This window comes from Fopius arisanus, unplaced genomic scaffold, assembly GCF_000806365.1.
Source record: "Fopius arisanus strain USDA-PBARC FA_bdor unplaced genomic scaffold, ASM80636v1 scaffold00001, whole genome shotgun sequence".
In the NCBI taxonomy this organism is placed as follows: Eukaryota; Metazoa; Arthropoda; class Insecta; order Hymenoptera; family Braconidae; genus Fopius; species Fopius arisanus.
In genome coordinates, this window is record NW_011887740.1 from 4,378,220 (window position 1) to 4,394,152 (window position 15,933).

The 15,933-nt window shown below is 41.0% G+C and overlaps 6 protein-coding genes across 9 annotated transcripts; 5 read left to right on the top strand and 1 right to left on the bottom strand.

Annotated features, from left to right (window-relative positions):
- The first annotated feature begins 694 nt into the window (after positions 1-694).
- On the top strand, positions 695-4,430 carry Paip2 (polyA-binding protein interacting protein 2). 4 transcript variants are annotated; one of them, XM_011300151.1, is made up of 5 exons: positions 695-1,001; positions 1,559-1,751; positions 1,973-2,161; positions 2,250-2,300; positions 4,346-4,430. In XM_011300151.1, exons 2-5 carry the CDS (start codon positions 1,581-1,583, stop codon positions 4,382-4,384), a joined length of 450 nt encoding a protein of 149 aa, XP_011298453.1. In that variant the 5' UTR covers positions 695-1,001; positions 1,559-1,580; the 3' UTR covers positions 4,385-4,430. The 4 variants fall into 4 exon arrangements, with proteins under 4 accessions (XP_011298453.1, XP_011298426.1, XP_011298435.1 ...); XM_011300124.1 differs by lacking the exon at positions 4,346-4,430 and having other exon boundaries at positions 806-1,001; positions 2,250-4,089; XM_011300133.1 differs by lacking the exons at positions 695-1,001; positions 4,346-4,430 and adding an exon at positions 1,091-1,251 and having other exon boundaries at positions 2,250-4,089.
- LOC105263722 (Bromodomain containing 8) lies at positions 4,381-7,862 on the top strand. Its single transcript, XM_011300114.1, has 2 exons — positions 4,381-4,472; positions 4,618-7,862. Exons 1-2 carry the CDS (start codon positions 4,454-4,456, stop codon positions 7,767-7,769), a joined length of 3,171 nt encoding a protein of 1,056 aa, XP_011298416.1. The 5' UTR covers positions 4,381-4,453; the 3' UTR covers positions 7,770-7,862.
- Positions 7,863-7,881: 19 nt separating this feature from the next.
- Positions 7,882-8,557, top strand: LOC105263711 (uncharacterized). Its single transcript, XM_011300103.1, has 2 exons — positions 7,882-8,078; positions 8,180-8,557. Exons 1-2 carry the CDS (start codon positions 7,983-7,985, stop codon positions 8,516-8,518), a joined length of 435 nt encoding a protein of 144 aa, XP_011298405.1. The 5' UTR covers positions 7,882-7,982; the 3' UTR covers positions 8,519-8,557.
- Positions 8,558-9,063: 506 nt separating this feature from the next.
- On the top strand, positions 9,064-11,795 carry LOC105263758 (heparanase). Its single transcript, XM_011300175.1, has 5 exons — positions 9,064-9,196; positions 9,607-10,155; positions 10,381-10,740; positions 10,822-11,260; positions 11,335-11,795. Exons 1-5 carry the CDS (start codon positions 9,133-9,135, stop codon positions 11,495-11,497), a joined length of 1,575 nt encoding a protein of 524 aa, XP_011298477.1. The 5' UTR covers positions 9,064-9,132; the 3' UTR covers positions 11,498-11,795.
- Positions 11,524-13,569, bottom strand: LOC105263751 (uncharacterized). The gene is made up of 3 exons (XM_011300164.1): positions 13,207-13,569; positions 12,651-13,013; positions 11,524-12,525 (listed from the first exon to the last, which is right to left on the bottom strand). Exons 1-3 carry the CDS (start codon positions 13,474-13,476, stop codon positions 11,995-11,997), a joined length of 1,164 nt encoding a protein of 387 aa, XP_011298466.1. The 5' UTR covers positions 13,477-13,569; the 3' UTR covers positions 11,524-11,994.
- Positions 13,570-13,653: 84 nt separating this feature from the next.
- LOC105263766 (tektin-3) lies at positions 13,654-15,870 on the top strand. Its single transcript, XM_011300189.1, has 7 exons — positions 13,654-13,743; positions 13,831-13,985; positions 14,058-14,542; positions 14,624-14,733; positions 14,790-14,938; positions 15,112-15,334; positions 15,404-15,870. The coding sequence occupies exons 1-7, from the start codon at positions 13,717-13,719 to the stop codon at positions 15,767-15,769; spliced, it is 1,515 nt and encodes a 504-aa protein (XP_011298491.1). The 5' UTR covers positions 13,654-13,716; the 3' UTR covers positions 15,770-15,870.
- The last annotated feature ends 63 nt before the right edge of the window (positions 15,871-15,933 follow it).

Here is a 15,933-nt window from a genome sequence, read left to right on the forward strand (position 1 = left end):
TAACGTCAGAATAACCGAAAGACAACATCCACCAATCCCGTGGCTTCTCTGACACTTCACCATGCGTTCGTGACGATCTACACGTAAATACACACAACCAGAGTCAAATTCTGTTGCTTCTTGGTTGCCTACGAAGCAACAATTTATTTATACTAGTTAACTGAATTTATCGAATAGGAGTAATCGGTGATATATGGATTGATACCTTTTGCTGCTCTCGTCTTTGTCTGGAAAAAAGGGTTATACAAATATATCGTAATATCATATAAAAATTCGGTTTGAAGAAAACTGTCTGATCGCTTATTGGATCAGGATGAAACAATTTTTGTTCAACTACTCACTTTATTATTATGAATTATCTCGAATTGTTAAGTTATAATTTTGATTTCCCCCTCTCAAGGAATATTTAATGCTCGGAGTGAAAATAAAATGAGAACAAAGAGGAGTCAAAGTCGAAGCCTGTGATTACCATCTCGAGATGGGAATTTCCAGGTATCAATTATTATTTCAAGACAATTCACGGGAAGACTGGCTGTTTTGTCTGTTTTTGGATTCGCTAATCATAGAATTTAATTTAATGATTCCAGCAGAAGCTTCACCACAGCTTCACAATCCCTGATTCAAATGACTTCTGGATCCCTCCCGCACCACCGAGTCCAAAAACACCTCCACCTGCCTCCAGGAACCCCGAAAATGATCCTCAAAAATCCTGGAGAATCCAGAAATAACTTCGTTAAATCTCACCCTGAGAGAACATTCCATAAAAAAAGCTCATGAAAAACCTGTGAAGAAGCTCTGATGTGAGAACGGTGGCAGCACCGTTCAGTCACACGCAAAAGTGAAAGAAAAACATTACATTAGTATTCGTGAAGTTATATGCCTCTCTCGATAGATCTTCCCCGTTGGGTATCTGATTGTCGCTGATTTTACGTCTCAATTTGCAACAGGAGTTTCCCAAATCCAGTGAATAATCTACCGTTCATTTCAACATATTCCCAAAGGTTAGTGAATAAAAACCACAAAAACTCTCTCCAACATTTACCTACCCCCCAAAACAAGTTCAGAGGCTTCGCGTGGGAGTGTACCGAGACAAAAATATTCCATAAAAAAAAAAAATAAAACCGAAACGATTTCGTCACAAAACGAATTGATCATTCATTTGTCTAGTGTTTTCTGATGGGATATGAGGTTGGGGTGTCACAAAATTGTCAAGTTGTGCTAATATTTAACAGTTTTATCAATAAATTCGAGGTAAATTGTCAACAATTGAGAGACATATGCACGGGTTTATCAGGGATAGAAGCAAATGGCCTGGTCCTCCTTTATTTTCTTTAGTTTATTATTCATCGTCTCAAGGTGACTCGACGTAAATTCCCACCAAGGCTGAATTTTTTGACTCCCAACTTTCCCCTTGCTCACTCCACCGGACCTATTCACTTGCTATTGTACGTTTTTGTTAGTACAATCCGATTATTTTGGTGGCCAACGTCATCGGGGAGTGAGTTTTGTGAAGATAATATTGATGAGTGTCGTAATTGGAGATTTATCGTTATTGCAGGTAGTAATAGTTATTACTGGGCATGAAGATGAAGATACCGACTGGAGGCTCTGGTAATGGATATTATGGGCATGAGAGTGGGGTCATATCGTACCTGGACAATGTAGAGAGTGAACCTGATATTCCTGGGGGGGAGAATGGAGATTTTTCGGAGTATATGTGGATGGAGAACGAGGAGGAGTTCGATAAACAGGTGATTAATAACATCAATTGAATTCTCGTTTGGAAATTTTTCATAGAATGACGAAGGAATTTTTATTTTATGAGTTTCATTTCGTCTCGACGATTTGAGAAGAGAGCTTCAAAATTAAATCAGAATTGTTGAATTCCACTCTGTCATTCGTGAAAAAATCGTAATTGTGAACGAGTTGGATTTTTACTCACTTGCAAGAAACGATTGTTATTTTTCTCAAGGTTATGGAGCAACTTGAAGAGGAGGAACTGATGGAGGAGTGTCTCGAGGCGATGTTGGAGGAGGAGAGGCAGCACCAGAGGAATCAAACGTCTGTTGCTTGGTGTAATGCGGTTTCGGGGGAAAATAGTGGGAATGAATTGTGCCAGCAGTTGGGAAGCCTCAGGGTTCATGGAGAGCTTGCTAAATCTGTAAGTTTGAAAATAATTAATTAAAATTAAAATAAAAAATGAAGGATTACTGGGACATTCCTAATTTGAATTGTTTTACTCCTTTTAGAGTACATTAAATCCAAATGCGGCTGAATTCGTCCCCTCGTTTAAATCATCCGTAAGTACGACATCGGAAATAGCCAGTGAATCGTCGTAGAAGGGTCATACTGTATCAAAAGAATTAATTCAAAATAGAGTAATGAACAAGACTCGTTAGAGACTGGGAATTTACTCGGGTTAAGAACCCCTTCATCGCGATGAAAAACTGACTGAAAAAGACGAGAAAGACGAGAAAAAAAAAATTAACAAAAACCAAAAAAAGGACTAAAAAAATATGGATAGAGCCATTGCAGTAAACTCGAAGCCTGTTTCCTCTTTTTACTTTAATCAGTGGAAGGAAAATACCTCGTATTGGCAATCAACTATCTTTCCTAGGCAATTAGCACTAACGCTTGCCGCATTACTGTCCCATAGATCAGTCTCTGTAAGAATCAAAAGTAACGAAATGAAATAACAAAAAAATCATAAAAATACTAAAACGACAAAAAAACGAAATGGGTAGAATACTATGAAGATGTACTTAACGCCATTAGTTGTCAGTGAAAAAGACAAGGATAAACAGAAAAAAATTGGTTGGGAGCTTTCTGAAATTTTCCTCACGTTCAGTCTCGAAATCTTTTTGCTAACTACTTTGCCTCTGCAGTTTAGAATTATTTCCCTCTTCGTTTTATTCATACGAGTGATCGTGAAGTCCTGGTAGGGCTGTGAATATTGGAGAATGTTGATATATCAATTTTTTAATGAAGGTTTTATATGATTTTCAATAAATCTTTATTAGTTGCAAAACACTTTTGAAGATACCGTTTATTCGTTATTCTTTTTTGGGGGGTGGGGAATTATTTTCGATTGATTTTGTGACTTGTCAACCAGTTGTGACGTTTTAAATTGAATATTTTATTTCTTCTGTAGGAATTTTACGTTTTTGGTCTTCCATTTTGCACGTTACGAGTTACCCGAGTACTTTTATTTTTAATCGCTTGAATTATTAATGAAGGTTGAGGGAGGGGAATTATCTCGCATTGGGGAACGTATGCGAAATTCCTGACATATTATTTTTAATATTCATAATTGAATGACAGCTCAACATTAAAAAAAAGTTTAAAGTATCGATATTCTCGAGAAATCCCTGTTAAATATTTTTTACAGGAAATATTTCATACGTAGTCCTGCTCATGGCCTGTTTTAACAAATCTTCCGGATTATTATCGTTACGTTACTTACTTGCTGCGCTGAAAGGCTTGAAATAATGTATTGAGAATCAATATTCGAAATTTATTGACAACTCGTCCCACGTATATGACAATTATGTTTATTTGTCAACATTTGTCTCGTAAGGTTTATCAAGGTGCGTGGTAACAGTAACAAATAAAATTGAAACGAAAAAGAAAGAAAAAAAAATAAATAAAACTAGGGTACTGCGAAAAAGACTAAAAAACAATTCATGTCTCCATGAAATATACCACAAAAACTTGTCATAAGAGAAAACCAATTTTAGGAATACAAATAAAATACAATTAAAATCACAATTGCATTGCACATTTTTAAACTACATCTCAACGAAGATAAAACTAAATTAGTCACCCGGAACGTCATTTGTACGCGGCCTGACTCGATTTTAGGAAAAAAAATGTACAAAAAAATTAAATCAAATCTTGTAGGATAATAATGAAGTTATGAAAATTCCCGCATGTTGGAGAAGACGAAGAAATGTAATGTAACTGATAGAAATCATTGCGACTACGTTAAGTAATTACATTATTGTCAGCATTTGTGAATTTTTCACTTCATTTTCTTTTATAAATAGCATTTAACATATAGAATAGGAATAAAAAATAAGTATGAAATAAGAAACCATATGTTTTTTTTTTTCATTCAAGATATTCTGCCCTTCCAAATAATTCCAAGTAATTCCCTCGATTTTCCTCCACTAGCCAGAATTACCTTTCAATTAAATCTATCAAATATTTATCATTAAATGCAAATATTGCGAATATTTATTAAATGCTCCTAAAATATCAAGAAAATAATAAAATTTATTAATAAACTATCGAAAATACAATCCCTATATTACCGACACCCAGAAAAATTAATTGTTTGTCCTAGTGCCAATGTTTTGTTTGGATTCTGCCGCGAGCAACCTGAACTGATAATCCTGAAAAAAAATCAGAGTAGTAACATTCATTGCCTGCGAAAATCATTGGAATTGCAGGGATGGCCTCAGTCCAAGATAGTGAGTATTTTTGGATATTTTAATGAAGCATTAAGTTGAAGAGGAATCGAAGACGATCTTTGAGGTTAGCCTTCGAATTCCAACCTTCCATAATTCAAATAAATAAACAATGCCCCCAAATTAACAAAAAACCTGCAATTCTCAGGACTGAAATTAAAACGCGAGTCTTGCGACACGTGGAGTACACGTGAACAGCTGTGCCTGGCGTCGAGTGTCCTGAAATCTGGGGACCAGAATTGGATATCAGTGTCAAGATCCTTGCGTCCCTTTGCTGAGAAAGAGGCACTGCGTCCTCCGGACTGGTTCTCCCAGAAGTCTTGTGCAATTCAGTATGCAATACTCTTGGAGAATGCCGACACACCAAAGCGAAAGAAACGAGAGAGTGGTGAGACAACAGGTGAATCAATAGTTCGTCGTCTGACCCAAGAGAGGATAACAGAGTTGGGTCAGATACTGGCATTCCAAAGAGACGAGTACCAGCAGCTGAAGCACGAGGTGAATCTCCTGCGATCAGGAAACATCACTGATGATAAACTTCAGAGGATGTGGCAGGCAATTGAGCAGGAGGAGAGGGAAGCGGAGCAGAAGGCGAGGGCGCATTCAGCCTGGCTGGCGAAGCGACAGCAGAAGAGTGAACCTGTCACTCCTCAGGCCTCGAAGAAGACCCTGGAGGCTGTGCCGGAGGGCTCAGATGTGCAGGAGCTCCAGCCAGAAACAGAGGAGGACAGGAAGAACCGAGGGGGACGCTCTCCCCTGCTGACGAGCCTCTTAAAATCTCCCAGTCCCACCACTCAGATCCAGAACCCTCCATCCACAGCCACCACCACTTCTCCAACGATTGCCAGTCTCTTGGGAGCTACCACGAAATCTCCAGCCCCCCAGATTACCACAGTAGCTGGCCCTCAGCTTCACCACTTCATCACATCTACCCTTGCCTCGTCAGTCTCTGAACGACCCTCTGCTGGGGCACCCACGCTTTCCATGCTCCTGGAGTTGCCCTCGAATCTCCCAAGGAATATCACCAATCTCCAAGGTACACAGAACTCAGTTGATCCCTCGAGGAGTAAAGTGACGAATCATGCAAGTCCAATTCCAGCCGCTGGTATTCCAGTGAATGATTCTATGGTCCAAATTATTGATCACATCGATGATGTCATTGGTAAGGACAAACTCCCCGAGGTGATCGATAAAGATGAGATTAATGAGATAATCGGGGACATCGAGGAGTTGATTAAAGAGGAGATAACCAAGAGCCCAAAGACTGAGGGGCCTGGAATTATTGAGGCACTTCCTAATCCGGTGGAGGATAAGGGTGTGAAAAGTGTGGAGGAGACTGCTTCCTCTGGATCTCCACATAGTGAGGTAATTGGTGAGATCGACCAGAGTACATCGAGCATTGCTGAGATCATTGGGACTACCATTGAGCCTGAAAAGGCTCCAGAGGTAGTTGAGGACGCGAGAAAAAGTGAGGAGGGAATTATGGAGGTGGACGAGGTGAGGGAGGAGGAGAGGAAGGACGAGGAGGATGTTAAGAGTGAAAAGAAGGATGAGGAGAGAATCAAGGAGGCAGAGGAGGAAAAGGGCGAGGTACAGGAGCCTGGAGAGAGCACTGAACCTGAGGGGAAACCTCTGCAGACTGATCCTGAGGAGAAGACGGAGAAGAGGGAGAATGAGGTGGAGGAAAAGCCAGAGGAGATGGAGGAGAGAACTGATGTGGAAAATCCTGCGAAACCTGAGGAGGACGGACAGACAGCGGAGGTGGTTGATGAGGTTGAAAAGGGAAAGGAGGAGGATTGTGAGAATGTGGAGAGGATAAAGCCAGATGAGGAGAAGGAAGAGCTACTGAAAGAACCTGAGGGTAACCAGGGGGAGAAAGAGTCAGAAGTGAAGGAAGAGTCTTCTAAAGAATCTGAGGAGAAAGTTCTTTCTGTTGTTGATACTCCAGGAGAAGAGGAGTCTGCGGTGTCTGAGAAGTCTGGAAAGTCAGAGCAGCCTGAGACGATTGAGAAGGCTGAAAAGATTGAGAAGACTGAGAAGTCGGAGAAGTTGGAGAAATCGGAGAAGTCTGAAAAGACAGAGAAATCTGAGGTACCCGAAAAGTCTGAAAAGATCGAGAAATCTGAGAAGTCTGAGAAGCCGGAGAAAATTGAACAGGCAGAGAAATCATCGGAGACTCAGGACTCTGGGGAAAAATTAAACGTCAAAGATTCTGATACAACTTCAACCTCCACTGACGACGTGAATGAACTCAAGGAAAAAGACGGGCCGAAAGGATCTCAAGAGAGCTCCAAATCCCCTGAGGCTGGGGATGAGAAGACTCAGGAGCTCAAGGATGACGTGGCAAAGGAACCTGAGAGGAAGTTCCCCAAAACTGATCCCGATGAAGAGCTGGAGGCTTCAGTGCTGCCGAATGAACTCGAGGAACTACCTCTGGATAAAAAAGAGAAGGAGGCGGAGGTGGAGGAGGAGAACGAGATCAAGCTCGAGGTGAAGATCGAGGAGAAGGAGGAGAGTGAGCAGAAACCAGAGCCTGAGCACTGCGTCAAGGAGGAACCCGTGGAGGATTGTACAGAGAAGCCTGAGAATGAGGTGAAGCCTGAGGAGGCGGAGCAGAAGCAGGGAGATGAGGTCAAGAAGGAAGACGCGGAGGGTAAGAAGGAGGAGAATGCCAGTGCTGCTGATGACACTGATGTCGAGGAGGAGGAGTCCTCCATGGCTAAACTACCAGCAGGCAGAGCGATCAAGACGTACTCCAAGAAGCAAAATGCTGTCGTCGATAGCGAACCTGAGACTGAGACCAGTGACACCGCCGAGTACAAGATATGGAAAAAATCGATTCTCCTTCATTACAGTCGTTTGGCAACTCACAAGTACGCCTCTCTGTTTCTGAGGCCAATTACGGAGGATCAGGCACCAGGATACCACTCTGTGGTTTTCAGGCCCATGGACTTGTCCACTATTAAAAAAAATATCGATAATGGAACCATCAGGACTAATATGCAATTCCAGAGGGATGTCATGCTCATGTTCCAGAATGCCATTATGTATAATAAATCGGATAGCTTTGTTTATAAAATGGCAGTGTCTATGCAAGAGGAGTGTCTTCAGAGCATGCAGATTCTGGTGGAGGCGACTGGCGAGGGAGCTTTCAGACGAGAGACTCGAACAGCTACGAGCAGCAGCAGTGAGACCAGTGAAAGCAGTTTAATAAAACGAAAAAGAAGTCTAGTGACACCAAGTCCCCTCGACACCGAGAGCCCAAGAATGAAGAAACGAAGAAAATCGGAGAACGATTAGATGAAGTTCAAATCTCCCATCGCGTTGTACAGATTCATTCGATTCATTCAGACGTCAAGATAATGCGCCTTCATTATTTTCTATTGTTTTTTTTTTATTGAAAAATGGCGGACACTGAGTGACGCGTTTAGGTATGAGTTATAAAATTATCAAGTTATTAATTTTCTTTTGGGTAAAATATTGTGAGAAATAGTTCATCGAGGAAATTTGAGGATGAGCTGTCGGTGGAGAGACTCGTTGGGATTTTCAGTAGCTGAAGACGAGGGCAGTGTGTCTTCTCAGCCTCTTGGGAGCTTCCCCGAGTATTTTGTGAGATACAGTTAATTCAATAAAGATTATACGATAATTCCCTCGAGATTATCAACTGAATTGTCAGATTTGAAATTATTTCGGCGTACTTTCATCGAAAGGTCAATTCTCCATTGAAAATTTCTGAGGAAGGGGACCAGTTCTGGGCTGAAGACGAGCTGAGCTCCATTGAGTCGAATTCACGACTCAAACGTAAGAGGAGGCGGAGTGTTTCGTATAGGAATCAGAGATACAGAAGTGGTTCCAGGATTCCCCAAGTCTCCAGCTCCAGTGAATCGTCGTCTAGAGTAAGACGCAGAAGGAGGAAGAGGAGGGAAACCAATCCAGAAGAGATTCCCACAAATTCCAAATCTTCCAAGCACAATAATTTGCCTAATCGGGGGAAAATCTCGGTGAAAAGTCCACTTAAGAAACTCAGATTGAAATTCCAACGGAAATAATGGATGTATATAAAGAATTGCAATAAAAATAACTTGAGAAAAGAGTAATAAGTATTTGTCTTTCAACATTCCTTTACTCCTCTATCCCTTCATTCTTTTATTTGTCCATTTTAGCCACCCGCGTGATAATTATTGTGACGATAAATTATGGATTAATTACCGATTAATCAGTCTGAGAAGTACACACAAAAATTAGGATTGCAGTTGGGAGTATCCCAGCGTAATTTCACACTGAGACTGATTATTTATCAATCGACGATTATGCGAGAGAAGGAGAATTTTCAATATTACGATATAGGAATTGTGAGATTAAAAATAATCATAGGCTTGATTACCTATTTTCGAAATGAACTCTTTTGTCTTCAATGGATGAATAACGAAGATGATAATTATGCCACCCACTTGTGTTTTTGCTCATTATCAGCTGTTTATCGGGGGTTTCAATGAGTGTTGCTCGATTGAGTTGTCGCGCTGTTTTGTTTATGTCGTTCTCGTTCCACCAATGAATTTTCATCGTTTCATCGTCATTCCCCGCGCATGCGTACGCCGGCAAAGACGACACCGATACTTGTCCTTCAGTTTGACACATCCTCTTCAATTAAACTGACAAAATCATGTCCTACTTTGAGACGAATTTTTGGCCGAGACAGCAGTACCAGAATATAGAGAAGCCGAATGGTAATGATCGATATTATCGGAGTCATTGGTTTTTCAGACTCACGCCTGAAAACTAACATTTTCATATTTCTCGTAATTATGTCAAAATTACGCCGTGGAAAAGAGATCACTCTACCCCACATGGGGAAGGATCATCTGTTTTTCAAGGCTAAACCTGAATATAATTATTTTTTTGGAGATTAAAACACATTTCAGGTGTAAATAATTCTTTCACCGTCGTGGTGAATCCCCGGTGTTTTGGCGGGGGTTTTGAGGACCTGATTTGAACTGTAAGATTTCATCTCCAAGAATAAATAATTATTCTAAAATAAATATGTATGAATTTTTAATTGAGATTATCAGAAATCGCTGGGAAATATAAATATTTGTAATTACCAAGTGGTATAAAATATTGAGGCATTGTTTTCCAGGAAACGTCTGCAGGTCGATCTGTACATCAGTGATCGTGGGTTTCTTCATGGCTCTCTTCGTCATAGCCGTCTGGAACGTGAGTTTCCACCGTTCGGGGAAGAGTTACGTTGTACTCCTAGACGCCTCAAGAGAAGTCATCCACAAAACCTCCCCGAGATTCCTGTCATTCGGGCTGGACTCATCTCTCCTCAGGGATATGAAGAAACTCCCCATCAACGACGAGAGACTCGTCAATTTGGCTCGACATCTGAGCCCCGCGTTCGTCAGGATCGGTGGCACTTCTGCTGATTGTCTTATCTTTAATGAAACCGTTGAGGGGAATATGAGGAGAAATCCAGTCGATGGAGAGGATATCAGTAATTTCACACTGACTGACACTGATTACATATCGATCTACGATTTTACGAGCAGAGCTGGATTGCGAATGCTGTTTGATCTCAATGTGCTCATTCGAACTCCTTACAATCAATGGGATGACTCGAATGCTAAGAAACTCATCGCTTTTTCTAAGGGACGGGAAATGAAAATTGACTGGCAACTTGGCAATGGTGAGATTTTTTTAATTGAAACAAAATTATTTAACTAGCGCGTTGACATAATTATATAACTATTTGAAAAGTGGCCATGGGATTTGAAAGAAATTATCTTTGATTTTTACTACAGGCCGGAAATTTAAATTAAAAAATCTCGTGATTTTATAGAGAAATTTTCTACGATGTTTTGCGTTGAAAATTTAATTTACCAAAAATTTGGGTTCATTTTGGATTTTTTAGAACCGAACTCATTCCACCACGTTTTCGATCGGATTATCCCCCCCGATCAATTGGGAAAGGATCATTTCCACCTGAGGAATCTTCTCAACTCCCTCGGGTATGAGGCCAGTATTCTAGTTGGGCCTGAAACGAATCACATCGGGGACCCTGATGACAAAGGAGTCAATTATGCCTCAGCATTTCTGGTTAACGATGGGCACAGCGTGGATTTCGTAACTTGGCATCAATATTATTTAAACGGTCGTGAAGCCAAAGTCATGGATTTTATTGATCCAGCGGTATTCAATCGTCTTCCTGCTGAGATCAATGCGTTTCAACGGGCAATCAATATTTCTGGTAGAGATATTAAAATGTGGCTGTGTAAGTTTTCCATAAATTATCATGCGAATGAATTTCATCGATTTAAACAAAAATTAAAAAACTGTCAATAATTTTATTCAGCAGAAACTAGTACTGCCTATGGAGGTGGTGCCCCAGAGTTATCTGACAGATATGTAGCAGGATTTCTGTGGCTGGACAAGCTTGGCTACTCCGCTAGTGCTGGAGTGAATGTCGTCATTCGACAGACGCTCTTTGGAGGAAATTACGCGATGGTGGGAAAGGACTTAGTTCCAAATCCTGACTGGTGGGTCAGTGTGCTCTACAAGAAACTAGTCTCCGAGAACGTCCTCCACCTGGAGAGCGCCAATAACAGTGGAACCTTGAGATTATACGCCCACTGCACCCCTGAAACTTCTCTCATCAGTGGAGTACCCGCTGTCACGATTTACGGAGTTAATTTGGATGTCCACAAAGCTCGAATCTCCATCCAGGGAAACTGGATAAGGAAAAATGCCAAAGTACTTCTGTATATTCTAACGGGGGACTTTTTAAAATCAAGGTGAAAATTAGATTCAGCCATTTAGAATTTATCAATTAGTCAATTGATATTTTAAAATAATTGTTCTTTTCTAGTGAGATAAGACTGAATGGAGGAATCCTGAAGCTGAAACCCGATGGATCTCTACCCCCTTTTACCCCAGTGATAATTGATCCCTCACAGATTATAACTCTACCTCCACTTTCCATGGCATTTATCGTTATCCATGGGGCAGAGATACCTGCGTGTAGTCCATAACTTCCAGACTAAGATATCCTCTTACATCTTTTTACTTCAGTAACTTTTATTTTCAATTACATATTTTCATAATCGTGACAAAATTTTCAGTTACCCCGCAGATGGAGCACATCCACTGCGATTAATGATATTGTAATTCTCTCATCGATACATTTAAAGCTAGAGATACGTCTTTTCAACTAACTGTGAACCTGTTTACAACCGTGACAATTATTCTGGACAATTACTCATCAAACATATTACATCCCTCGTGGATTCAATGGAAAAAAAGTATTCTAAATTCCGAAAAAAAAAAAAATGGAATGAGTGTGCGTTCCTCTCTTTCGATATTCATTCTTAAAATAAAAATCACACTGAAGGGATTACTAACAATAAGTATTGCTTTTTTACCATAAATACTGAGAGAACAATCAACAGGTCTCGAAATATACAAGACTTATGTGTATATTTACATGAAAATTATATATTCTTTATGAACAAATTTATTAAATAAACTCTCACTCTTGGGCGGAGACTGTGATGGTCTTGCCTTTTGAGTCATCGAATCTGTCCATGGTACGGATGTCTAGGATCATGGATATTCCCCAGATCATTATCATCGCCAGGATGAAGGTGACGAATATTCCTGACCAGATGGGGATCGACGTGAAGCCAACGCAGTCGTATGTGTTATCAGTGAAGTTCTTGGCGTCCATTTGAATCTGGAAATTTGTGAAATTCAGGGAGACCTTCTCGGTTGAATTGATGAATCGAATGATGGGACTGCAGTGGAAGGAGAAGTCCTTTGGGAAGACAATTTCAGTCTTAGTTTTCAGTTCCACAGTTGACTTGTTCTCATTCAGCATCTCGATTTTTTTCATCGACCAATAACCGGAGGTCGAACGAATCATTTCGAATATGAGATTAGTTTTCACTGATTCTTCGTCTTGGAACATAGCGTTCACACGAATTGGCTCACCCAGGGAGGTGTTGCCTGTTGTTTCCACTGTTGTTGGACGACCCAGAGTTATTATTTTCCCGTCAGCTCCCTGAAATCAAAGATGAGTTTATTATACCGAAACAATTATTTTTATCATATATATATCATATATGTATATAAAAAATTGCAAAAAAATACACTTATCACTTCACAAAAGATTTTGAACTATCTCACATTTCGGAAAGTTGCTCGATCAGCATAAGCAAGCAGCCTGGACTCATTCCTAGCGATGAGGAATTCGGTTGTATTGTCAGCCTTGACCTCGACAGCCCTCCTGACACGCTCCGAACGACTGTAACTGCAGGATCCACCAGTGAGGACCCCGATGAGATTGGGACTCGACTCTTTTATCATATTGAATGTCCCAGCGATTGCATCGAGATCAGTGGCCTTCGTGAAGATGAGTTGCCCCTCAAGAACAGTATCGAACTCCTCGACAGATTGATTGTACATCGAGAGAGTCTCGAAGACCGACAATGGGGAATCCACTGCTGGAAAATACTGCAGGGAGCCCACGTTCTTCAGCTGCACCAAATCCTGGTGGATAAATTCAACAAATCAACTCATTTCATTACATCACATTTACCAGTCATTGGAGCATTTATCGAGTACTGACAGGACAAATTACTACGTGTGGATTTTGACGTTTGGGGATAAAGTGTTTTGACACAGTGGATGAATTTGAAAGTTTTGGAATGGTGCCGATAATTATTGAACCTGGATATCTAACCTTTCGGTGCTGGACAAAGTCCTCGACACATAAATTATCCCTCATGAAGACGAGGAGAGGTGGCTGGGATCCATCCACCTTCTTCGACACAATCTTCTCAAAATCTGCCTGTGAAGTTTTCCCGAGTGGATTGACTGGGCTTGGACCTGATTCCGAGGTATCACCACCCCAGATTAACACAGGCACAGCATCTCCACCGAGGATTGACAGAATTGGTGCACTCGTGAAGAAAATCAACACCCAGGTTATCAAATATCGTGGGTTCCTCATCGTCGTGGGCTTATCGTGGAATTTTTCACTGAATTTGATGGACAAACTCACGGATTTCGGAGATCAACCAAGTCCCTCACGCGCCTGACCAACCCCGTCTGTCATATGACGAGTCACGTGATCCTCTCCCACCTGGCTCACAAGCAGCTTCCGGTTTTCAAATGGGGTTAGCTTCAGGCTGATTTGTTTTACTGGGAGTTTTGCAGGTTCTTTGGGGTTTTTCGTGAGAATTTTTTCAAAATGCAGACGTCCACGGTGATGTACACCGTGAGTTCAAATTCCTGGACATTTCGCATCAACTTTTAAATAAATACCAATACTTCTTGAGCTTGGTCTGAATTTTTCTGGTTTTAGCAACTGCAACCGTGGAGTTCAGTCAATGTTTCTCCATGCATGGAGAAAATTTCTGGTATTCCAGCTCCTGTGAGGGTAGGAGAGCACTACAAAACTCCAAGACCTCACCCCTGGAGACCGACGTTGGGATATGAGACTGTGGAGCTCTCGCCTCTGTGAGAAACCTTCAAAATCCGTCAGAGCAATAATTTTCCATTATTATTATAATTTCCCAATGTCTTTTTCAGTCACTCCCAACCAATAACCAACAACCACGTGGACCCCTGTTACACCCCCCAGGGGATGACGACGAAACCCCTGAGGTTTCCCAACTTGGTAACCGGTTTCGATAGAAATCCCTCTCACGCAGCTCGAGCTGCTCTTTACACGAGGTACACCCCCTGCGACTGGAGCCAGAATCAGATAAGACTTGGTAACGAAGTCAATGCGAATCATCTTCATTCAGATGAGCTGAGAGACTCAGCTGTGAGGATCATGAGGGAGGCGGATGAGAAGGTGCGGGTGGGACAGGACGATGCGGGCAGAAAACTTGGTGAAAGGATCACGGATATCAACTTCTGGGAAGGAGAGCTCGGGATGGAGCTCGAGAGAATAATTATTGAGAATGGAAAGATGCAGGAGTGCAAGAGATCCCTGCAGAAGGCCATCCAGGACCTGGAGGCGCCCATCCACATCGCCCAGGAGTGCCTGTACCATCGAGAGACTCGACAAGGTCTTCAATAATTCAGCAATCACCAGTTAATATATATATAATAATTAATTACTGATTACTAATTGAATAATTATTTCCTAGGCAATGAATTGGTTCATGACGAGCCGGAGCAAGCTCTCCTCAGGGAAATTGAACATCTCAGGAATTGTCTCAAAAAACTTGAACAATTCGTTAAAGAATCGGTGAATCAGGTAATTTCTCCCCGGGTCTTTCTGCTTCGATAAGATAATTGACTCGATATTTCCAGTTGACAAGAGGAAGAGCTGCTCAACACGATCTGGAGCTGGACATAAGCAACAAAAATACAGCCCTGGGCATTGACACGATGTGCAAACAGCTGAACAACTTCAGCAATGGCCTGCAGTACTATGGTGGCATTGAAAAATACGTCAACTGGTAATTAGAGGAGGAAAAGTATCCCGACTATTTTTATAAGCATTTATAACAGATTAATTAATTAATCAATTGAGATCAGGCTCGCAGCGTTGCGAAAATCAAAAATTGGGTGAAATAATATTTATTGATATAAATGGATTAAAAAAAAATAAAATAAAGTTGATTTTCTATAGCACAACAGATGCTGAGTCCTGGGCTCAGGCATCCCACGATACCGTGAAAAGATCGCAGAAATGTCGAGAAACATCTCAACGACTGCAGAGTGAAATCGACTCGACAATAAATACTGTTGCACAGAAAATCTGGGAGGCGTGGAGCTGCACCAACAACGCACTGTCCAGGAGAATCACAGAGACATTATTAGCGAAACAGAAAATTCAATGTCACTTGCATAACGTAATCCCTGAAATCGTCGACCTTTGATAAAAGAACGATTAAATTCAGTGAAATTTTCTTTGATTTCAGATTCAAAAGGACATCTTCGGCATCGAGAAAAATTTAGAGTTGATAAAAAAAGGTATATCTGATAAATCAGCTGCTCTAAAAGTGGCGCATACTCGTCTGGAGGCGAGGAGTCATCGTCCAGAGTCCGAGCTCTGCTGCGATTACGCACACCAGAGGATCGTCCAAGAAGCTGAAACAATTAAAGCTCTGATTGACGTTCTCCATTCAAAACTCCAGGAGTGTGAGGCTCAACACCAGCAATTACTGCGAACTCGAGCTAATCTCGAGACAGACCTGAAGTCCAAGGCCGACGCGGTCTTCATTGATCGAGAAAAATGTATGGGAATGCGTCGTAGTTATCCAATAGTAAAAACAGTAAAATACTGAATATTACTCAAACTAGAAATTCAAAATTAATTAAATAAATGATTTTTCTGATTTGATCCCTTTCTTAAAAAATCAAAAGCATCGGTAATAATAATAATAATGAATAATAAATTAGCAGAGGTGAGAAAGTGATGTTTTTGGATAAATCGTACTGTGAAAAAATA